The sequence below is a fragment of the Sorex araneus genome, chromosome X, assembly GCF_027595985.1.
Source record: "Sorex araneus isolate mSorAra2 chromosome X, mSorAra2.pri, whole genome shotgun sequence".
Classification (NCBI taxonomy): Eukaryota; Metazoa; Chordata; class Mammalia; order Eulipotyphla; family Soricidae; genus Sorex; species Sorex araneus.
The window spans coordinates 87,153,155-87,177,181 of NC_073313.1; the positions used below are offsets into that span (position 1 = coordinate 87,153,155).

Genomic DNA, 24,027 nt, shown 5'->3' on the forward strand with positions numbered 1-24,027 from the left:
TAAGGAAAGGAAAAAAACCTTAAGAGTCAGGAAGGGCTTTGGAATGCCCTGCCCTCAGGAAGGGCTTTCTTATGCTGATTTTGCTACCTGGCTGGGTGTAGCCTAGAGGGCAAGGTGGGAGAGAGAAGTAGGAGGAGAGACTAGAGAAAGAGATGATGCAGTAGATGGAGAGAGAGGCCGGAGTGTGGGAGATGAGAAAGATGGAAGATTGAATAAATGGTAACTAATCAGCAACCAGCTTGGTCCTCGTTCTTCCTTCGCCTGTCCTTGGCCAACGGTTGTCCCCATCCAGCCCATACACAGCGGTTCCAGAACACTGAACATGGGCGGTGAGACAGAGCCGCCCGGAGAGCCTGCGAGTGCATGTGCCCTTTGGAGAGCTTTAGTTTTTTACAGTCATCCTCACAACCCTCATCACTAGAGCACCCACACTAGAGTTCACACCTGCCAGCCCTGGCAATTTCTACTAGCCCCCTTACAACCATTAGCCTCACAGCCGTCACCCTACACACATTACAGCCAGTTAGCCCCACAATACTTAGGCCAATAACCATCATTGTTGTCGTCCCCCACACTACAACCATCACCGCATCCCTACACCTCAGCACCACCATACCTGCAGAGCTCCCTTCTACCATCAGTACTCAACCATCACCCTCTCCGGAGCAACCTACAGTCCCCACCCTCAGTCATCTGCCTCAATTTGCCTCCCAATTGCCACTGTATCATCTTCACAGACACTATCACTATAGCCACCAACACCCTCATCCTTCCAGCCATCACTCCTACTGTTTTCAATACCTCACTGCTACCAGCTACCATCCTCACGGCCATCAGCCACCCATAGCCATCCACATCAGAGTAGTTACCCCTAGACTCAATATCTGTATTTTTGGCAACCAGTGAAGCCTTCAGCACAACAATTGACACTTGTAACTTCGATTGACATTTGTAACTTTGTAACCCCCGGAAATGGCTCCTTCACAAGGTATTTCTCAAACGTCTATGCATTGTTTTTAATGTTCACTTGTGGGTTCTCTGTGGTAGATATCTTAATAACAAATGACTTATTATTATTAGAAAATCAATGCATAGTCTTCACATACAAGTTTGCAAACACAGATAAACAAAGAGAAGAAATTCAAAGGTTCTCCATAATTTTGTCTCTGCCTTGCTTGGATAAATATTTTGTTGGGTTTTGAGCATCGATCAATATTCACTAAAAAATAAAATCAAGGCCATAGAGGTAGTGTAAGGTTTAAGATGCTTGCTTGCCTTGCATCCAGTCTACCCTGTTTTAATCTCCAGGACTTCATATGGTTTCCTGTGAACTGCTTGGGAGCATGGCGTCAGGAATACCCACTGAGTACCACTGGTTGTGACTCCAACCTCCCTCCCAAATAAGAAACATTTTTAAGTTGGAGGGGGCATGCAGAAAAGTAGTACAGCAGGTAAGGAGCTTGCCTTGCATGCAGCCAACCTGGGTTCAATCCCGGGCATTCCATAGGGCCCCCCAAGTTCCACCAGAAGTGATTCCTGAGCTCAGAACCAGAAGAAAGCACTGAGCACAACTGGGTGTGGATCAAAAAAAGAGAATAAAAATATATAAGTCAAATCTTAAATCAGGCTCCGGAGAGATAGTATAGGGGATAAGGTATTTGCCTTACATGTGGCCAACCCCAGTTGAAATCCTTGGCACCATATATGGCCGTCTGAACCGTATAGGGGGTTCTCTGTAGCACAGAGCCACAAATAGCTGCTTTAGCACCAATTTGTTTGCCACCCCCCCAATCCCTTAAATTAGATACCTATTTTCTTTGGGGGCCACACCCGGCACTGATCAGAGCTTACACTTGGCCTTGCACTCAGGAATCACTTCTGCTGGTTTGGGGAACCATATGGGATGCTGGAGATCTATTCTATATTGGCTTTGTGCAAGGCAAATGCCTTATCTGCTGTGCTACTGCTTTCGCCCCAAGTCATACACTTCTTTTTTTTTTGGCTTCTTGGGTCATGGCTAGCAATGCTCAGGGGTTACTCCTGGTTCTACACTCAGAAATCCCTCCTGGCGGTACTCAGGTGACCATATGGGATGCCGAGGATTGAACTGTGGTTGGCCACATGCTAGGCAAACGTCCTACCCACTTTACTATTGTTCTGGCCCCCAAGTTATACCCTTTTAAATGTGCAATTTGAACTGGGGAGATAGTTGTAGAGGCTGCAGCTCCTACTCTGCATGTAGGAGTTATGTGTCTCTGGCATCATATGGTAGGGGTAGTACTGTTAGATGTTACCCCTGCCACTGCCAAGCCAGGAGTAACTTTGAGCACCTCTAGGTATGCCCCCCCCAAAACAAATTTTTTAATGTTACACCCCTGGAAAGAGGCAAAGAGACACCTCAGTGGTGGTGTTGCTGATATTTCAGTCAGGGGCTAAGCTGATGGTCCTTTGCTCACCCAAGCTTGATGTGTGGGGTGATGATCAGAGCTTGCAGCACACGATTTTTGTTTTTGTTTTTGTACCACACCTGGCTGTGCTCAGGGCTTACTTCCTATGCTGAGCGCAGCCGATCACTCCTGGTGGGCTGGGCGGAGTGGGGGTGGACTATATGGGATCGCAGGGATTGGGCCACACTTGGCTATGCTCAGAGCTTATTCCTGGCTCATACTTGGGCATCCCTCCTCCTCTGGGGACCGTATGGAATGCCCAGGCTCAAACCTGGGTCAACTGCATGCAAGGCAAGTGTCCTTCCTACCTGCTGTACTATCACTTTGGCCCCTTACACAGGCACATTTTTTTCTCATGCTATGAAATATTCTTCAATTCGGTGATTTGTAATGGTTTTCAGGCGCTATGATTATATCACCAAATCTTTCCCGATGAACTTGGGTTGGCTAAAATTTTTTTTCAACTTTTCTTTTTTTTTTTGCTTTTTGGGTCACACCTGGCGATGCACAGGGGTTACTCCTGGCTCTGGCTCTGCACTCAGGAATTACCCCTGGCCGTGCTCAGGGGACCATATGGGATGCTGGGATTTGAACCCGGGTCGGCCGTGTGTAAGGCAAACGCCCTACCCGCTGTGCTATCTCTCCAGCCCCTTTTTCAACTTTTCAAGCAAGCATCCTTAAGGTAAAAAGTCACGAACATTGTATGTGGGAAAAACAAGCTCGAAAATGTGTGAATCTGTATCTGTACCCTCATGGTGATTCACTAATTAAAGAATAAAATAAATTTTTAAAAAATAATAAAATAAAATAAAAACAAAGCAAAATGACAAAAAAAAGAGTCACGTCCACTATTATTTTGCCCATAGATTTCTGGCAGGGTACTCCTGGGACAAAAACTATGTCTCTTTTCATTATGTGGCCCTTGTGAAACTGGCCCCCCGCCTCTCCTGTTCCCAAGACGTTCTTGTGACTTCCTCTTCCCTCCCCCGCAGCCTGCCCCATGCCCTCCGACCACCTCTGTCGGTGTGATCCCAGGGAAGACCTGATCGTTTTCGGAGCTGAAGTCTTACTAGTCTGACTAGACCCTGCTCTGCCTAGAGGAGGATGTGTAAGAACATGCTTAGATGCTAACAGCGCGCCTCCCCAGGGGTCTGTGCTTTCAGCCTGAAAGCTGCTTGCGGGGGACGGAGGGGGCAGGCTCAAGCGCACAACACAAACCCCGCGTGGGGGACGGGGGTGGAGTGGGGTGGGGTCTTCGCGGGTCTTTGGGTGCAAAGAGCAATCCGGGGTGACGGAAGGGGAGCGCCACTGGCTGCGGCTTGGGAACGCATCTGCTCGGGTCGGGCACCTGGGACACGCGGGGCGGGAGTGGAGTGGAGTGGAGTGGCACTGGAGGAATTCACACTTGCCGTGTCTGCGCTGTGACCTGGCTTATGTCCCCCCCCTCCACCACCACCACCGGCTGGCGCGCAGGATGTGCCCCGCTTCCTGTTTGCGCAGTCCCAGCAGCGAGCCGAGCTCACACACTAACCGCAGAGCCTTCAAAGGCAGCCAGCAAAGCGAGCTGCAAGGCGGCCGCCCCCGCGGGGCCTGGGAAACGGCGCGAGGGGGCGGGGGCTGAGGGAGGGCGGGGCATGAGCGGGGACCTCAGAGAGAAGTAGAGGCGACTGGTGCCCGGGGACCCAAGGAGGCTGGGTTTTTAGTTCTTACCTTCAGGCTTTTCAGATCTGTGTTCTCTGATCAGCCGTCTGACCCTGGGGGGCCACGTGGAACCCAAGGGGGACTTACCTCGGCCCCTACTTTTCTCTCCCAGTAGAAGTCGGACCCCAGCTGGCTAAAGGGGTCTCAAACATACTTTTCCAATAAGTTTCCCCCTTCTGGGCAATATCTATTTTACAGACTCTGTTCCAGTCACAGAGGCCTCTGCTGAAGACGTGGTCCTGGCCAGTCATTCAGTGAACGGGGCTGTCTTGAGCTTGATCATGGGTGGGCAGATGGGGGGCCCTGGCAGCTAGCTCTGGGCATTTGGAGGAGCTGTGAGAAAAATAGTTGTCAAGGGCCCTTGCACCTGGGCGCTTACATCCGGGATGCGATGGCAGGCTTACATTTCCCAGCCTGTGTTCTTTGCCAAGCACTACATTAGGCACTTCACCAGCATTATTTAATCCTGCCACAACCCCATGAGGTAAGTCATTTAAATTGGGAGAAAGATGGTGAAAATGGATGCTGTCTAAATACTGGACAGGAGAACCTTCTGTCGTAATATTTTGGGATTGTATATTGTGTGCACATGTGTGTGTTTGTGTGTGTCGGGTGGGTTGAGTGATTTTGAGATCTGGCTGAACTCCAGAAGGTGAACACAAGGCTGCCAAATACACGAAGAATATGACATCTAACTTTCACGTAGAGCAATCACCCCTCTAATTTTGTAGATGCCTGTGGCTGGGGTAATTGGGTTGGTGGGACTCAGAGGGGTGTGGCAGTGTCCCTTACTCTGAATCTACATGACCCATATTTGAATGAATAAGAGTTTGGAGAGCAAAGAGTTAAACATCACTGGAAAACTTGCCAAATGATTTTGTTTGGGGGCCACTCCCAGCAGGGCTCAGGGGACCATGTGGTGGTGGGGAATTAAGTCGGGACCCCCAGCTAAATATGTGCTTCTGCCCTCTGAGCTATCTCTCCCTATAAAATATTTTTAAAAAATTCATATCTAATTTGGTCAGAGGGATAGTACAGCGACTAATATGCTTGCCTTGCACATGACTCATCGTGGCACGCTGGCACTCTATGTGGTCCTTTGACCCCTGCCAGGAGCAATCCCTAAGCACAAAGCCAGGAGTAAGCCCTGAGCACCGCGGGGTGTGGCTCCAAAACAAACCACAACAAATAATTTAATTAGTCAATTACCTTTTGGTTCACACCCAGTGATGCTCAGGGGCTGCCACCAACTCAGGAGTAACGTTGCTCTTGGTGGTGCTTGGGGAACCAGGTGGCAGCAGAAATTGAACATGGGTCTCCTGAATGCAAAGTATGTGTCCGGTCCATTTAGCCATCTCTCCGCCCCTGAAATTTTTTGTATTCTCACTTTTCTCTGCTGCACACACGTATAGTCAGTTGACGATGATGCTATAGGGGCCAAAGAGATTGTATAGGGAGTAAGGCACTTGTTTTGCATGCAAATGGGCCCCAATTTGATCCCTGGTACCATATATGGTCCCCTATACACTGCTAAAAGTGACCCCTGCACACAGAGCCAAAAGTTAGCCCAGAGCTCAGCTGAGTGTGGCCCCCAAACAAAACAAATATAGAAAAAGAAAGTAATGCTATGCATGGTAGAGGAATTGTGGGCTTTACCACTCTATCAGGTAGGAACTGTTAGTCAAGTTTTCCAGGGAAGAAGCGGAGCTTCAGAAGGCTGGAAGATAATAGAGCTGGAACTGACAGGAGTCAAATTTGAAATACAGGTCTGATGGGGGTTTGGGGCCTACTCTATCAACCGTTACTTATGATGCAAACTTCCTGAAAGAGATGATGATGAGAGAATCAGCCCTCTATGCTAGTTGCTAGTTCCTGTTCCCTGCAGGGAGTGAAGGAGAAGAGGGCACTGGGAAGTAGTATCATAGGCACAATAGCTGGTTAGCGAGGATCAAGTGCGTGGCCATGATCTGTTGGAAACTCATTCAACGTCAGGAGTTCTTAACATCTCTAATGTTCAACCATACAGGGTTGGGTGGGCAATCAAGTTGATTTCAAATGACTGTCTTGTGGAGAAGTTCTGGGCGACCAGGAATGATGGGGAACACAATGGGAGTTTTAGGTTCCTTCCTAGGAAGACATTTTCCATCTGCAGACAGTAATTGGAAGTGAACCACCCCTCTCTAGAAATGCTCAAGCAGAGATCACATAGTCCCTTGGTAACACCTGGGTATTTCCAAGGTGATGGCTAAGGTTGGTATCCTGATCCAAGAGCAGACTCCTTCCTTCCTTCCTTCCTTCCTTCCTTCCTTCCTTCCTTCCTTCCTTCCTTCCTTCCTTCCTTCCTTCCTTCCTTCCTTCCTTCCTTCCTTCCTTCCTTCCTTCCTTCCCTTCCCTTCCCTTCCCTTCCCTTCCCTTCTTTTTTTTTCTTTCTCCATAGCTGATAGTGCTCAGGGGCTATTTCTGGCTCTGTGTTTGAGGCTTACTCCTGATTCTGTTCTCAGGGCTCACTTCTTGTAGTGCTCAGGGGACCATAAGAGTGTTGGGATTCTAACCAGGGTCAACTGCATATAAGGCAAATACCTTATTCTTCTATCTCACTGGCCTGTATCCGATTTTGCATGCCTCTCCCCTCCCCTCCCCTCCCCTCTCCCCTCCCCTCTCTCCTCCCCTCCCCTTCCCTCCTTTCTCTTTTTTCCTCTCTTCTCCTCCCCTTTCCTGTCCTCCCTTCCCCTCCCCTCCCCTCTCCTTTCTCCTCCTCTCCTCTCCTCCACACATAGCAGTACTCAGGGGTTACTCCTGCTCTGAACTCAGGAATCATTCCTGGCAGGCTCAGGAGACCATATGGGATTTCAGGTATTGAACCTGGTTTGGCTGAGTACAAAGCAATAGTACAGCCTTGCTGGCTGTACTGTTGCTTCAGCCCCACTGGCAGATTTTTTGATGGTAATCTTAAGCAGCAAGGGTAAGAAGAACAAAAGTAAAGGAGGGAGAGGTGGGGAACATTGAGTGCGGGACCCTTGGCAAGGGCACACATTCCTTCTGCGTAGACAGCACAGTTCCAGGAACACGAGCTGATGGGAGGTAATGAGAGTCATCTCTGACTCTCTAAACTTGCAACTCATGATTAAGCCTTGGTGGAAAAACAAGAAACACCTGCATGCAGCTGTGGCAATTACCACAAGAAGAGAGGAGGTTGGGCTTTGGGGCACAGATAAAATCACTCACTGCACAGACACATTTTGGCTTCCATGCTTATAGTTGTATGGGCTCTAGTGACTTAGATACAGATATCTCACCTCTACAGCACAGATGGGCCTCGAGGCCCCTGACCTTTGCTCCTATGTTGCTTCAAGACCACTTGTCCTTGCTTCTCCTTTCTTTTCTGTCCTTCACTGGATTTTTTGTTTCTAGGATCTAGAGCCAATGGTTTGCCCACCTTTGACACCTTCCCTTTCTTTGTAATCTAATTCTATATAACACAGATTAGTAAAAACATCCAGCATTTGTCAAGGAGGCAGGTTGGGCTGTGAGAGAGAACCTAGGGACATTTGTGGAAGGATAGACACCAGTGATGGTGGGAGTGGAGATGGGAACATAGTGTCTCTGAAACCATGTTGTCAACAACTTTATGTCTAAATAAAGATAAAAAATATTGAAAAACCTCACTCACTGGGTGGGAGACTGTCTAGAATTCTGTCCCAAGGCTATAAGGCAAGGGTTGTTGGGCAGTTCACTGGAGAAAAATGTCAAGGGCACAGGGAAGAACAACTCCCAGAAGAACAACTAGGAGCAGAATAATTCCCAGAAATGGAGGCAAGTGAAACCAAGTTTAAGCTGCTCTACATCATCTATTACAAGGCTTCTTAAACTTTTACCAATTGCAACCCCCTTTTGCCCAAGAAATTTTCACATGACGCCTGGTATGTAGGTATACAAAATAAATATGCAAATCAAACACTGGTACTAAGTCACATAGATATATCTTTTGAAACAAAAATTTCAAAAGTTATGTCATCATGACCCACAGTTGATGAAACTAGGCTCTACTGAATGTATGACCTTGGACAAGTCACCTTGAGCTATGAGTTCTGTGGAAAAAACAAAAACGATAAAGTGGGCCATAGAAAACTAAATGGCTGGAGAGATAGTTCAGGAGTTTAGGCACTTTCTTTGCACATGTTCAACTCCTTTTCTAACCCTGGTACTGTATAGAGACCCTCTCAGTCCCGCCAGGATGATCCATGAGCACAGAGGTAGGGGTAAGCTCTAAGCATTGACTCGTTCTTCTCTCCTTCCCCCACTCTCACCAAAGTATGAAAAAACAGGTAGAGCTTTATTTTGCAACAAGTCTATAGCATGTTGGAAGTTGGAGGATTTATATCCTAGAGAACCATCTTGCATTGATAGAAAAATACAGTTTCTGGGGCTGGAGAAATAGTACAGTGGTTAGGGCACTTGCCTCGGTCTGTACACAACTGGCCCACATTTGATCCCTGGCACCTCCTGTGGTCTCCTGAGCCTGGCCAGGAGTGGTCTCTGAAGCCAGATCCCAGAATAAGTCCTCAGTGTCCTGAGTACACTCAGCTGTGGCCCCAAAACCAAAAAGAAAAAACCCAGCTTTTATAGGAAAGAGAGAAAAAGACAGGGAAGCATATTTATTTGGGCAGGATATGTTGTGAATTGATGGGAATCAGGATGTTGATAAAGTTTGTTGGACTTAATCTTCTGACGCATATTATCTTGCCCACTTAATTTTTTATTGAATCATCATGAATACAAAGTTACTATGAGTTTTCCGGTCCCTTCACCAGTGTCCACTACCCTCCACCAATGTGCCCAGTTGGATCTCCTCCACATTGGAGCTAAGGCACCTGATGTCACACTGAACTTTCAAGCAACGTTCTCTGTGCTGAGCTAGGACTGTGTGAGCCCTGGCTCTAGGTTCTCTGTGGAGTTCTCCCAGTGACTGGAGAGTGACTTGGAAGAACAGCTGGGGCCACACATGGCACATGCACTTAATGTGGGCTTTGTAGGGAGGACTATGGTATGTATCAGTAACCAGTTACTGATGGCACATATCAAGAACACGTATTCAGCCCAGTACACAGCTGGTACCTAGCAGCTAAATAAGTTCGTCTCTGAGGTCAGCCAATTTCTCTCTCCTCTTGCCTGGGCAACTCTGTCTATGGCAACTCTTTTTTTTCCAACTCCTTCCATCTTTTTTGGGGAGTCATACCCGGCGATGCACAGGGGTTACTCCTCGCTCATGCACTCGGGAATTACTCCTGGCGGTGTCAGGGAACCATATGGGATGTTAGGGATTGAACCCGGGTCAGCAGCGTGCAAGGCAAATGCCTGATCCACGGTGCTATCACTCCAGACCCAACTCCTTTCATCTTGGCTACATAGAAATCTCTGTTGTGGAGCCCCGTGGCCCATATCCTGCAGGTTTCCCGTCTAGGGCAGCATCTCTCAGTCCCAGCTATTCTAGATGTGACATCTAGAATATTAGTGGAAGGGTATTAGGACTATTAGGCTCCCTACGGGTTGGAAATCAGCTTCATGGCCTTGCTATGGGCCATTAGGGTTTTCTCAACCTACCCTACTCACAATGCTTGCTCAGTTCCTGCTTCACAGCAAGGAAGTGGAGATGGACTTGCCTTGAGGCAGGGCTGGCTGGGCAGGTGAGGTGGAACAGGTTTTGGGGAGTAGCTCCCACTGCTAGCTGCCAGCTTAGAAGGGCATTGATGGATAAGGAGGAAACCTTTTCAGTGAAACCTTTCACATTTCTTTCTTTTTTTTATTGCTTTTGGTATTTGGGTTACACCTGATGATAATCAGGGGTTCTTCTTGGCTCTGCACTTGGGAATTACTCCTGGCGATGCTCTGGGAACTGTATGGCATGCTGGGGCTTAAATCTGGGTCATCAGAATGCAAGGCAAGAGCCTTACCCATTGTACTATTGCTCTGGCCCCTGAATTTTTCATATGTCTGTTAGTTTGGAGGCAATGTGTGCCCAGCCGGTGATTTAAGGAGGTGTCCAGTGAGTTGGTTAAAATCACAAGTGATGTGATTTAGCTGGGAGAAGAGTAACCATTTGAGTTTCTTTCTTTCTTTTTTTTCAAATTATTAGTGAATCACTGTGACGTACAGTTACAAACTTATGAATTTTCATGTTTGCATCTCGTTTACATCCCTCCACCAGTGCCCATTCTTTTTTGATCCTTGTCCATGATGAGCTAGAACCAGTAGGTAGGCAAAGGAGAGAGGACTGACTTAGTTGCAATGAAAGAAATAAACTCATGAGGTTTTTTTTTTTAATCTTTTTTCACTCAGGGCTTGCTCCTGGCTCTGCACTCAGGGGCCACTTCTGGTGGAGCTCAGGGGACCACATGTGGTGCCAGGGGTGGAACCCAGATCAGCTGCGGGCAAGGCAAGCACTTTACCCGTTGCACTGTCTTTCCAGCCCTTCCCTTTAGACTCGTCATGGATGCATGTGTATGTATTCACATGTATTTCTATCACTCTGCCTGTGTTCTTTCCTATCCCATAAAGAATTTAAAGTGCCAAGAAATAGGAACTCAAACCTATCATCACTAATGTTGTCACTACTGTTGTCAAAGCGCTTGCCTTGGGCCTCAGTTTGCTCCTCAGAGGGAGGAAAGGAGCGACAGCGAGAGAAGAGCTAGCGAGAAGTGGAGGCAGAATGCCATGTATTTCAGCCCAGCTCTGGCCCCAGCGGGCAGTGTTTGACCTTGGGCAAGTTCCTTCCTTTTACAGAGCTACTGCTAAAAGTTTTCTCCGTTGCACAGTGAAGGGATTGAATCTTTTTTTTTCTCTGTTTGCTTGTGGAATTCCTAGTCTGGACTGGCTGCGGGATTGGTGGGTGCAGTGCAAAAGCAAAACACGGGGTCCCTTGTTGGAAAAGTTCTTCTGAGTGTCAAGATGGTGACAACAGAGCATTCCGCCAAGTGCAGGATGACTTTGAGCACAAGGCTGCTGACACAAGAAACTTGCCCTGCAAGTTTTTCCAGAGCAAATTTATGGGACGCCCCTGTGGGTGGTCCTTTTCTCTTGGAACTCTGCTTTTCCTTATCAGCCTTTCTGAAGATTCCAAGGCTCCAGGGACTATAGTTGAGAAAAACAACTCAGATGCTTGCTCAAAGCTAGCTAGTCTTGACCATGTAGATATCAAAACTTCATTTCTCAAATTTTTCTTTAACTATTTTCAAAGGAGAGGCAAGCATTGAACTAGGGCTGGGTGAATAATAGTATTAACACCTTTCTGTGCATCTGATTTCCTGGCTAAAAGAGTGTTGCCACATCCGGCAATTAAAGGCTTTTCACTGCACCCTCATAGGGAAGGGATGCAGATAGTTTACAGACAGGATGACTAAAGACCAGAGAGGTGAAGAGACAGGACCAAGGCCACACAGCTGCGGACTACTAGAACCTTTAAATCCTTGGGGCTGAAGAGATAGTACAGGAGTAGGGCGCTTGCCTTTCATGTGGTAGAGCCAGGTTTTATCCCTGACACCCACTGTGGTCCCCTGATTCTGCCAGGAGTGATCCCTGAGTACAGAGGAGGGCCCTGAGCACAGCTGGATGTAGCCCCCCAAACAACTAACTGACAAAAAAACAAGCTGTGAGTTAAACAGACCTTTAAATCTTAACTTTTGGAAAAGGAGCAGTCAGGCAGTGAGGGGTTGATAAGCCTCATCCTGAAGCCTACAGCACAGCTCAGAGGCCGAGAGGGAGTTTATCTCTCTTGTATTCCTGAGGCGCTCTCCAGTGCCCTGGTTGTGTTGGCCTGCAGTGTGTGTGCCAGAGTGCTTCCCTGCCTGATCGACAGTGGGCCCTTAGTAGAATGGTCAAAAGCTGGGGTGATTGCAGCCCTCTTCACCATGTTTCTACGACCAGGGTTCTTAATCCCCAAATGGGGTGCACTGAAGGCGGGAGTCATATTTGGGGAAACCCTGGGGTCTTGCACCCCAGGGAGGACAAGGAAGTTTGTGAACTGCCTGGGCTGAAAAGTTTTGAGTGGATCTGAGTCAGGCACATGAGGCCTCCTGATGTCACCTACCTACCAGAAACTTATGAGCACAGTCAAAAGTGTGGCTGGGCAGTTCCCGGAGATGCAGGATGGTATAGAAAGAACACAGCCGGATATGAACACGGTTATGCTTCTCACCAACTTCGTGATCCTGGCTGAGTGACAGTTTTTGTATTTGGAGAATAATAAGTGCTACCCAGTTGGCCCTTTATCTGAGAGGGTGTGTTCCAGTGTCATTCTGGCTGATTTTAATCTGACTCTTCATTTCCTTGATGTGTGACCTTGAACACGTTGGTGAATTTTGGGCAATCTTATTCAGTTTCTTTGCTTGCAAAATAGGCATGACAAAAGGTTCCTCTCCAAGGCTGTGGGGATTAAGTGGGAAAATGCAGTGCTGCATTGTGTACTAAAAGTGTATTAAGAGGGCAGATCTGGGGCCAGAGTGATAGTATAGTGGATAGGGCATTTGTCTTGCATGCAGCTGAATCAGATTTGATCCCTGGCATCCTATATGGTCCCCCAAGTTCACCAGAAGTGGTTCCTGATCACAGAGCCAGGATCACATATGAGCATCGCTCAGTATGACTCAAAAACCTAAAAAAACAAGAGGACAGGTCTGATACTTCATGTTATCTGATATTTTAGCACAATAAGACTGAAAGAAATTGAGACACTTGTCTTGCATGTAACTGACCCAAGTTCTATCCCTCATTTTTTCCCTGGTTCATATCTCTGGGTATAGTCCTAAATGCCCTCCCCACAAAATGTTTTTCATTTTCTTTTCCTCTTTTCTTTTCTATTTTTGTTTTTGTACCACACTCAGTGGTTCTCAGGGCTCATTTCCTGGCCCTGTGCTCAGGGATCACACCTGGCAGAGATCACAGAACCGTATGCAGTGCCAGAGATTCAAACCTGGGTTGATCACATGCAAAGTACCACCATAACTTCTGTACTATTTCTCCAGCCCAAATGTGTATGTGTGTTTGAAATATTTTTAAAGAGCATGCATGTAAAGCACAGTGTCTGGTACATGCTAAACACTTAGCAAGCGAAAACTACAAGGATGATGATATAATGATGATGACAACGTTACTTTGAATACCAGTAGAGCATGCAAGGGAGCAAATGACTCACAGAGGCCTACTAATGGACGCCGCAGGCTCTCAGTGAGGATGTGTCAGCGCTGGCCCTTTCAGTGGCAAACCTCGATAGCGCTGTCACAGGTCATACTCAACACTCAAAGTAGGCCTGGTGTCCTTGACTGGGGTCCGCTGTGCCTCCGAGACTTGGTTCTCGCCTCTCCCTTACTATGCTCTGTTGAGCAAAGGTGCCCGCGCCAACTTGGCCAGACCTCATTTGACAAGTGCCTCAACAGAGTACAGCTCACCTTCACCCCTCCAAAGGCTGTATCACCTTCAGGCACAGGACGTGGTTGGCTGGGCGTGGCTGACCTGTGAACAGCGGGTGCTCCCACATAGACATGCACACACGCGCACATGCAGTCTCTCAAGTACTTAATGCTTCACACCAAGCTCCCGGGGAGCGTCACTTCTATACCCCCACCTCACCTCCTCTCAAGCTCCCCTACCACAAAAGCCACAGATGAGAGAAGTCCCAGTCAACACAGCAGACACCGTGCAAAGGCCAGACGAGGGCTGCGCTGCCAGGCTGTTTGAAGCAGCGAGCAGGATGTGAGCCCAGGTGGCTAACGGCTGGGCTCGCTGGAGTAAATGTTGGCAAGCCCCAGCCCTCCCACTCCCTCCATCTCTATTCTCCCCCCTCCTCCCCCACAGCAGGCTGAGAGCTAGGTGGTAAGTTCAGGGCTTCTGCATGTGCTGACAGACAAAACTGCTGGCCCATTGTGACCCCACCATGTCCTAGGATAGGTCCTAATTATCAGCCACTCTGTTTTTCCTGTCTGTAAAATGGGGATACTTGAAGCATTCGCACTGGTTCCAGGCCATCCAAGAACTCTAGTGGATTTGACAGTGAGGTCCCTATAGCTTACTGGGGAAAGTTCAAAGGGAAGCTATGGCGAGGGATTGGGCACTGCTGCCCACACAATTCCTAGTTCTGGAGAGGACCAAGTTCCCGAAGGGACTTGGGCTCATTCCCTTCTACCCCATAACCATATTCCTATGGCTTCTCCCCATCTCACTTATGTGGCCGAGGTGCCCAGAGACAGCCTCAGGACATGAGAAGATGGGGTGGAAATAGCTCTGATGCATCCAGCAGGTGGTGAGAGGGTTAAGCTCTCCCAGGGCCAGGAAGCCTCTGGGAGGAGGGCAAATGTGTGATTGGTCTTATTTGGGGCGTGAGGGGGAGCAGGATCAACAGGCTCTACCCAGTCATAAGTTTAGCCAACGGGGTGTGTGGGAGAACTAGGGGGTTGGCACTCCTATCCTGGGGCTAGGGGTTTGGCAATCAGGAGCAGAAGTGTATAAACCCAGAAGGGGGCCTGCTAAGGACCCAGAAGCCCTATGTCTATGGGGCTGGTTTCTGGGGAAGGCGGCTGAGGGCAGAGTGTGTCCACCCTTTCCCAGATGGCGGTGCTGGGGCAGCAGGCTGGGGAAGGTAGCAACCTCACCAAGCTGCAGGTAGTGAACTTGGATACTTCCCCCAGGACCTCAGGAGTGACAGATCCGTCCTGTCACTCTGGACAGATGGCCAGCACTAAAGAATGGCACCATTTATTATCGTTGCCTTTTCACGCTTTCTTTATACACATATTGATAGGCTGCAGTAGAAGGGGCGGAAAGAGGGGCAGGCGGCCACGGGGCTGAGCCTCTCACTCCAGACAAAGTGCCCTCCCTCAGCCCCCCTCTGACTCCTCTAACATGTCTGTGAATGCTGGGGCCGCCCTCCATGCAGTGGGCTGCCTGAAGCACTGTGGGCATGGGTGGAGGGATCTGAGTGGGAGGATCAACAGTGGAGCCCCAAACTTCTAGACACTCCAGCCAAGGATGGCAAGAGTGTAGACGACCAAGAGCGAGGCCAAGGAGGCAGCGCGTGGGGCACTCCCAGTCAGGGGCTCCGTGTGCTGCTGCAGCCACCTGAACTCATCCTGTAGTTGGCGCCGCTGCAGCTCTGGGCCCACCTTCTCACGGATGGTCTGATGGTAGCGGTTCAGGTACTGGATCTGCAAAGGGTAGGAGAGTTGAGGGTCTTCCTGGGTCAAGCTGCCAAGGGATGAGTCAGTCCCCTGCTGTGGAACTCTGCTACCTACTTTAGCACAGAGACCCCCAGATCCCCCAGAGGTCCCCAGCCATTGCTTGTCAGGCCATCATCCTTCTGGGACTTTCAGAGGCCTGTCTTCATGGCGACTTGTTAATATCACAGTAGCCTTTTTTTTTGCAGGATTTGGGGGTGAGGGTGGTAGTTGAGTCTCACCTGGCAGTGCTCAGAGCTTACTCTTGACTTTCACTCAGGGATCACTCCTGGAGGGGCTCAGAGTACCATGTGGGGTGCTGGGGACTAAACCCAAGTTGGCCATATGCAAGGCTAGTGCCCTACCCACTGTACTATCGCTCCAGCCAAGTCACAGTAACTTTTACGGTGAGTGAATTTCAGGCTTAGGAATGAGAGCAAGTGGAGCAGGTGCTGTTCTCCCCATTTTACAGAAGATTGAGTCCCAGGAAGGATAAGAGAGTGGTTATGGCCTAGGACTTGTGGCAGAGTATATCCATCCAGCCTTAGATTTTACAGGAATTTTCTCCTTGGTACTGGGCACTTGATTCTGACTGGGGAGTTATATTTTTTAACCACACCTGGTGGTTCTCAGGGCTTAGTCCTGGCTCTGTGTTCAGGGGTCATTCTAGGCAGTGCTTGGAGGACCATATGCCAAGATTAACTGCATGTAAGGCAAGCACCTTAACCTCTACAATAGCTCTCTGTCCTCTGAATGGAGAGTTCTAGAAGCTCTGGGATCTCTGGTGAGCTAAGGAAGGATTCCCCATAGTGTGTCTAGGCTAAATTCTCCTTGTGGGAGGTTTGGTGAGAGGGACATGTAGGGAGGGAGAAGGCAGTAGGTGTTCACAGGCAGGGACAATGCTGAGAGCACTCACTTACCTGCTCTGGAGACAGCAAGCTGACATCAATGAGATTCCGGGCATAGGGCACCAAGGACACTACTTCAAAGGTCAGATAGTTTCCTGGATACTGGGAGACGACAAACAAGTGAGAAAGGAGAAAATGAGGCAAGAGGAGGAGCTTAAGTGAAGAGAGAAAGGGAATGCTTCACCCAGCAGGCATGGGCATAGGGTGAGGTTGTCCTGAGTCTCCCATAATGCTCAGGGCCAATGCTTGGCTACCACTAAGCATCCCACCTTGGTGCTGCCCTCCATATCCCTAAGTTCCTACTTCTGGTCTGATTTCTCAGTGTACTGTAGTATCTACAGAAGTTGTCAAATACTCAAACTCCAGGGCCCATGAGGTAGATCAGCATTTCTCAACTGGAGGCTAGAGGGTTTCCCTGTAGGACCCCAGGATTTTCAAGAGGGTCTCATGTGGACTTTGTGTCAATTGGAAAGTAGGACTTGAGACTAAAGGGCCAACCAATAGACACGGCAAAGGCACAGGAAGGAAATAAGGTACAAAGGGGGTCTCAGGGGTCAAAGGCCGAAGAAATATTCTAGACCATCAGAGTGAAAATCTCTAGAGCAAGTCTGGGAACCTACATTTCAATAGTTTGAAGAGACCCAGAGAGAATTAAATGAGTTAACTTATGTTTTACATGTAGGAGGCCCAGGTTTGACTCCGATCATGGTAGGGCGTGACCCCAGGCAAGGAGCTGGAAGTACTCCCTAAGCATCACAATGTATAATCCCCAAACCTCCCCCCAAATAATCAATTTAAGATAAATATCTGATTTTTCTTTTTGTTCTTGGGCCACATCCAGCTGTGCTCAGAGTTTACACTTGGCTCAGGTATTTGTTATTGTTTTTAAAATTTAGGCACTGTGGTTTACAAAACAGTTTGTTATTGGTATGGTTTTATACATAACACATTCCAGCACCAATCCTCCACCAGAATGTTCACTTCCTTCCACCATTGTCCCAGTGATAAGCTTCCTAATGGAGGCTAGTTCTCTCAGTTTCTGATGCCTTTGAACATTTATTATTCCTCTACTGAGGTTTATACATCTATATAAATTTATCTTTCTATGTCTATGTATCTGGCTGGAGCAATAGCACAGCGGGTAGGGCATTTGCCTTGCACGCGGCCGACCCAGATTTGATTCCTCCACCCTCTTCAGAGAGCCCGGCAAACTACTGAGAGTATCTCGCCTGCACGACAGAGTCTGGCAAACTACCCGTGGTGTATTCGATATGCCAAAAACAGTAACAAGTCTCACAATGGAGACCAATGGAAAAATTACTGGTGCCCGCTCGAGCAAATTGATGAGCAACGGGATGACAGTGCTATACAGTGCTATGTCTATGTATCAACTGATTGATCATAGAGATAAATATAAAGAAGAAAAAACAGCTGATAATTGTCATCTGTCAGGGAGCCCAGGCATGTGCAGTAAGTCCTCATCTAACGTCATTGACAGGTCCTTGGAAACCGTGCTTTAAGCAAAACAACATATAAGGAAAATCAGGTCCTCATCCGGGACTTTTTTTCTCATCAGCATTATGATGAGGCAACATTAAAAATGAAAGAATGCACTCAAGAATCTGGTGTTTGTGTTTAGGAAATCTAAACTAAACAAAAGACACCCAACAAAAAAGGAAAGCAGTATATACAGAGATATGTGCCTCATTATTTCTTTTTGGGGAGCGTTAGGTTTTTGGGCCATACCTGGTAGTGTTCAAGGGGATATTCCTAGCTCTGCATTTAATAGTGAGCTGGAGGTGCTATGGGGACCATGTTGTGCTGGGGATTCCCAGTGGGGTCTGGGACGTAAGACAAGCACCTTAACCTTGTACTCTCTAGGCTTCCTTTTAAAATTTTTTATTTCTTTTGGGGGCCACACCTGGTGGTGCTTGGGATCTACTTCTTAGCTCAGTATTTCAGGGTTGCTCCCAGCAATGTTTGAAGAGACCAAGTGGAGCTGGGGATCCAACCTGGGTCTTCATTAAGCAAAGCATGCACATTAGTCCTGTGAGCTAGCTCCCTGGCCCTCCATCAATCTTCTTTCACTTTGTTTTGTGACCACACTTGGCAGTGCTCTGGGCTTACTCCTGGCTCCCTCCTTCATTAATTTTTTTTTAAATTTTGGGACATTCTGGCAATACTCAGGAATCATTCCTGTCTCTGCACTCAGGAATGATTCCTGACGGTGCTTGGGGCACCATATGGGATGCTGAGGATTGAACTCGGGTCAACTGCATGCAAGGCAAATGGCCTATCTTCTGTACTATTGCTCTGGCCCCCTCCTTCATTCTTTTTAATTCATAGTTTGAGTGGGGATGATAACAGCTCTAGCCAGTGATGGATATTTCAACTGTTTTGGTCATTGTTGATTTATTATTACCATCTGTGCTAAGATAAAAATCACTGTATAAACATCTTGATGAACTTTGGGACTGTATTGAAACTGTACATGGATGGTGGGAGAATTGCTGTGACAAAAGGTACATACATTTGTCATAATTGGTGTATAGGTTGGGCTATACCTCACTTTGTTCAGGGCTTACTCCTGGATTTTGTGCTCAGGGGCCACTCCTGGAGATGCTCATGGGACCCATTGGGTGCTAGGGATTGAGCCCAGGTCAGGGGCATGCAGGGCAAGCATCTATCTCTCTGACTCCGTTTTTCAAAATTTTATAGATATTGTCAAACTGTCTTCCTGGAAGGGTGAGGGGCTTTCATTCGTCTGCTGGGGAGATAGCAGCAGAGTGTGCCAACTGAGAGGTTGTGCTCATTTGTACTTTCTGAATAGTTAATGACAGTACCACTTTCCTTGCTCGTTCCCGGGCAATATTATTATCAAAGTCTAATTTGTACCAATCGGACAGTTAAAACATGATGTTTATTGTTGCTTTTTTTCAGTGCCTAGAAGCAAACTAGGGACATGTAAAACATCGCTGAGCTACATGCCTGGTTCCATTTTCATTTCCTCAAGAATGGAGTCAGGCATCTTTCATGTGTATAGATCGTATTGATCTTAGAGAATTACCTCTTCGTGCCATTCTCCTGTGTTCTTTTTCTTTTCTTTCTGTTTTCACACCTTCTGTCTTACCGATTTGGTAAAACTCATGGTAAAAGGAGGAAATGACCCTTTGTCACATGAATTCTACTTGTCATATAACTTTTTGCTTTGCTTATGGTATTATTTCCATATACTGTTTTAATTTCATTTAAGCTATCCACTTTTTTCTTTTTGGCTTCTGGGTCTTGAAAAGCTACTCTGGGATTCTAAATGAATTTATAAAGATTTTCTTCTTCATCTGTGACAGCTTTATCTTTAAAGCTTGATTGGCTTGGAATTTTACTTTGATGGAACAGCGAAGTTCTTCAATGCCAACACTTCCCCTACAGATGATTAGCTCTATGGGCCCCTTGCCCATTAAACAACCTGTTTTTTACTCTTTCAAAATAGGCTGATTTTCCTCATTGCTCTTCTACTTCAGAGTGTTTCTGAACTGTCTATGTTATTTTGTTTTGTGGGTCACACATTGGTGCTTGGTTAGTGGGGCTTCCAGGGATATACGCAGGAGTGCTGGGTGGGAGTGGGTGGGAGATTGGGGGAAATACTGTCCTGGGAACTGAATGCAAGTCCTTTCACATGCAAGGCATATGTGCAACCACATTAGCCACATCCCTGGCCCTCTGCATGGTTACTTTTGCTCCAAACAAGTAAACAAACCAACATATATTTATTCTCAATTTGTGAAGTTGTAAAAGTGTCTTGTTAGCACTGAAATTGAGGTTGTCTTGAATTTATAGATTTATACAGGGAGAAATGGCATCTTCATCATATTAAGGATTCCTTCTAGAAAGTACCAGTTACTTACATCTTTTTATGTCTCTCAGTAGGGATTTTTAAAAAAAGTTTATATTTGGGTACTTTATCTTGTTAGTTGCAGAATCTTTCTCTCTTTATCTTCCTTTTGGGGGCCACACCTGGTGATATGCTCCTGGCTCTGCACTTAGGAACTATTCCTGATATGCTCAGGGAACCATATGGAATACCAGTGATTGAACTTGGGTCTGTCACATGCAAGGCAAGTACCCTACCCACCGTATTATCGCTTCATCCTCTTCCTTCCTTCCTTCCTTCCTTCCTTCCTTCCTTCCTTCCTTCCTTCCTTCCTTCCTTCCTTCCTTCCTTCCTTCCTTCCTTCCTTCCTTCCTTCCTCTCTTTTTTTCTTTCCTGTGCTCAAGGGCCACTTCCAGCACATTACTCAGGGGATCATAGGTACAAATCAAGCACTTCAGCTTTTCCTTTGACTTATCTCTGTAGCCATTGACTCTATTTTGAATAAGTTGATTACTAAGGTCATTGAGAAACCGTCATTTTAGGGCAGGGATCCTGACCCATTTGGTCTGGAGAGGTGGAGAGGGACCCAGGCATTAGCATAAAAATTTCTTTAGAGGATCCATATGTGTGTATAAACATATGTATATGTTTATATATGTGTATATAAACACACACATATATATGGGGGCTGGAGAGATAGTATAGTGGGTGAGGTGCTTGCTATGCACGTGGATGACCTGAGTTTGATCCTTGGCACCCCATATGGTCCCCAGAGCCCTTCCAGGAGTGATTGCTGAGCACAGAGCCAGCAGAAAGCCCTGAGCATGGCCAGGTGTGGCCCAAACATCAAAGACAATTTTTTTGAGAGACCATATTAAGTGGTTTTTAGGGGCTACTCCTGTATCAGTACTTGGGGTATTCAGTAAACTTGGTGATGCTCAGCCCACCTTGTAAAACCTGCAAGGCAGCCTGTTGAACTATCTCTCCAACCTAAGATGATTACAATATTCTAAGAAGCATAACATTCTAATAAACCAACAGGCTTGAGAAACTGATCTATGAACTTTTTTTCTTTTTTATTTTTGGCTTCGGGTCCCTCTGGTTGTGCTCAGGGCTAACTCCTGGATTTGTGCTTAGAGATTACTTCTGGTAGTGCTCTATCCTTGATCAATGGAGTTTATATGGAGCTATGGGAGACTCCAAATAATTTTATATTCACACATTAAATTCTGGTTTTTTTTTTTGCCTTTTGGGTCATACCCGGCGATGCACAGGGTTCACTCCTGGCTCTGCACTCAGGAATTACCCCTGGCGGTGCTCAGGGGACCATATGGGATGATGGGAATCAAATTCAGGTCGGCCACATGCAAGGCCAACGCCCTACCTGCTATGCTATCACTCATTAAATTCTTGTCTTTGATATTTTTGGTGAGGGAGGGGTTGGGGATTGGGGTCTACCCCTAGTAGTGCTTAGAGGTCATACTCGGGGTCCGTATGCAGTGCCAGGGATCAAATGAGTGTTGCCTGTCTCTCCTTAACCCCTGTACTATCTCTCTAGCTCCTGAAATTTCTGTGTGTCTGGCAGAGGTGGGGGAGGGCGGGTTGTTGGGGAATACACCTGCTGGTTTTTGAAGGTTACTGCAGACTCTGCTCAGGAATTGCCCCTAGCAGAGTCCAGGGCAACACATGGTTCCGGGAATGGAACTCAGGGCTCCTGCATGCAAAGCATGTGCTCTAACCCTGCCTTCATATACTTTCATCTCAGCCCAAGTCACTGTCATGCTGTCCACACCTCTAGTCCACCTTAATGGCACTTAATCTTTGTCTTTTGACGGTCACATCTGGTGGTGATCAGGGATTATTCCTGGCTCTTTACTCAGAGATTACTGCTTGTGATGTTTGTGGGACTTTATTTAGTACTGGGGATTCAAACCAGGATCAAGCACATACAACCTATTGTACTATCACTCTGTTTCCTATGTGGTACTTTACCTTGGTCTTTGCTTCTACCACGAGGGCCACGTCTTCAATACGGATCCCAAATTCTCCATCCTGGTAGAAGCCAGGTTCTGGGAAAAATAGAGATGTTGGTGGCAGTAAGCAGAGGGGTGGACCCAAGTTAGGGCCTCTTGTGTCCATTGAGCATCTTGTGGTCCTAGCTGCACCTGGTCATCAGCTCAGGTAGACCAACCACTTGTTTGGTGCTTGTGGGCTATGCTGAGGCAACCTGATGGGCCTCTAATATCCCCATCTTGTTTGGATCCTGGAGGCATTCTTATCTTCCTGTGCTCTCTGTTTTGTGACTACCCAACATTTGATCGGAGACACTAGAGTTTGGATGGATAGTCCAGAACCATTTCCCAAGGACAAAGTGAGCATAGCAATTGAAGGGGTCTGGTGTGAGAGTGAGACCATTGTATTTGTGGCTAATATTGAGGTGGGAAGGGGATAGGAGAACCTGAGAGCCATACCAATGGAAGTGAACATGCCCTTGGCCATGGCTACGTTGTTGGACTGGAATCCCACTGGCCCTGGAAAGGAGATGGAGGTAGTGTTGGGTCTCTGATACATACCATTTTGGCAATGAGCAGGTTCCAGGGAAGAGGAGGTCACAAGGGATCCCTGGGGATCTCTAGAAAACGTTGTCCATTGCAGCATTGTCTACCTGGGGTTGGTACATGCCAGACTGACTCTGGCTTTTAGTTCTCTGGGGCCAATGCCAGTCAGCTCCTAGGTCTTAACATGCCACTCTTTTCTCTCCAAGGAGCCAGTAGGAGTGGATGGCTGCCAGCACATCTCACTTACCCTGTTGTGCCTTGTCTCCCACCAGCTGGGTCACCTTGAGTGTGTCTCTGTGGGACTCATTCTTTTCCATACCTGCCTCCTTCATAAGAGGGGGAGTCATGGGTGGGGGGTAAGCAAAGAAGACACATACACTCATGCACACACAGGAAGTTGCCAATGCCATGACCAGTCCCGTGACCATAATTGAGTCCAATGTCCCACAAGGCTTTGCGGGCAAAGGCTTCCACCATTCTCCCTGGAAGAGAAAAACAGTCTCTAGTCAGTCACTTGGTTGGACTCCAGACTGTCTGCACGGCCTCTTCTGGCATCCTTGCCCCAGACTTAATTACCTGGAAGGCACCTGGGGAGAGGGCTTTTAAGAGACAGGAAAGCAAACACCAGTTACAGCACACCCAGTACCCATTACCTGGATACATAACTCTATTTCAATTTTCTGCTGTTCATCAGGAACCAACTTCTTCCTCCCATGGCTGCTGCAGCACCCAATGATAACCCCCCCATTTCTGAGCAATAGTTTAGCAATTTAGGAGAAATAAGTCCTGCTCTCAAGGCGCAGGCTCTGCCATCAGCCTCGTGTAACCCTGGGCAAATCACTTTCTCCCTCTAGGTTGAATTTTCTCATCTAAACCATAGATGGTGGGGGCTGGAGTGATAGTACTGCAGGTAGGGCCTTGCATGTGTCTCACCTGGGTTCAATCCCTGGCATCTCATGTGGTCCCCTGAGCCCACCAGGAGTAATTCCTCAGTGCATAGCCAGAAGTAACCCCTGAGCATGCCAGGTGTGGCCCAAAAGTCAAAAATAATTAAATAAATAAATGAACCATAAATGGAATGATGGTAGAATCTCCTCCCAGGTTAGTGGTCCAGAAAATCAGGGCCTGAGGCTGTGGATCCAGCCTGGTCTCTGAAACCTACCTGATGTAGACGCAGGAAAGATGAGTCTGGACAGATCAATATTTCCCATCAACACACGTGTATACGCCTCCTGATAGGGAAGAAGGAGAGATGTGTGGCATGTAAGAAGAATAGCTGGGAAGCTTCCACCTGCTCGGCCCTTGTGCATGCATATAGTATTGGGGTCCATTCCAGTGGGG

The 24,027-nt window shown here is 47.5% G+C and overlaps 1 protein-coding gene across 1 annotated transcript in view; it reads right to left on the bottom strand.

The window, feature by feature from the left end:
* Nucleotides 1-15,145: 15,145 nt before the first annotated feature.
* Nucleotides 15,146-24,027, bottom strand: part of XPNPEP2 (X-prolyl aminopeptidase 2) — a 38,850-nt gene continuing 29,968 nt past the window's right edge. Inside the window, exons 16-21 of the mRNA XM_055122947.1 lie at nucleotides 23,849-23,918; nucleotides 23,064-23,168; nucleotides 22,600-22,659; nucleotides 22,121-22,197; nucleotides 16,270-16,359; nucleotides 15,146-15,340 (exon numbers count right to left, since the gene is read on the bottom strand). Of these exons, the coding sequence (XP_054978922.1) occupies nucleotides 15,146-15,340; nucleotides 16,270-16,359; nucleotides 22,121-22,197; nucleotides 22,600-22,659; nucleotides 23,064-23,168; nucleotides 23,849-23,918 (597 nt within the window). The remainder of the gene's footprint in view (nucleotides 15,341-16,269; nucleotides 16,360-22,120; nucleotides 22,198-22,599; nucleotides 22,660-23,063; nucleotides 23,169-23,848; nucleotides 23,919-24,027) is intronic.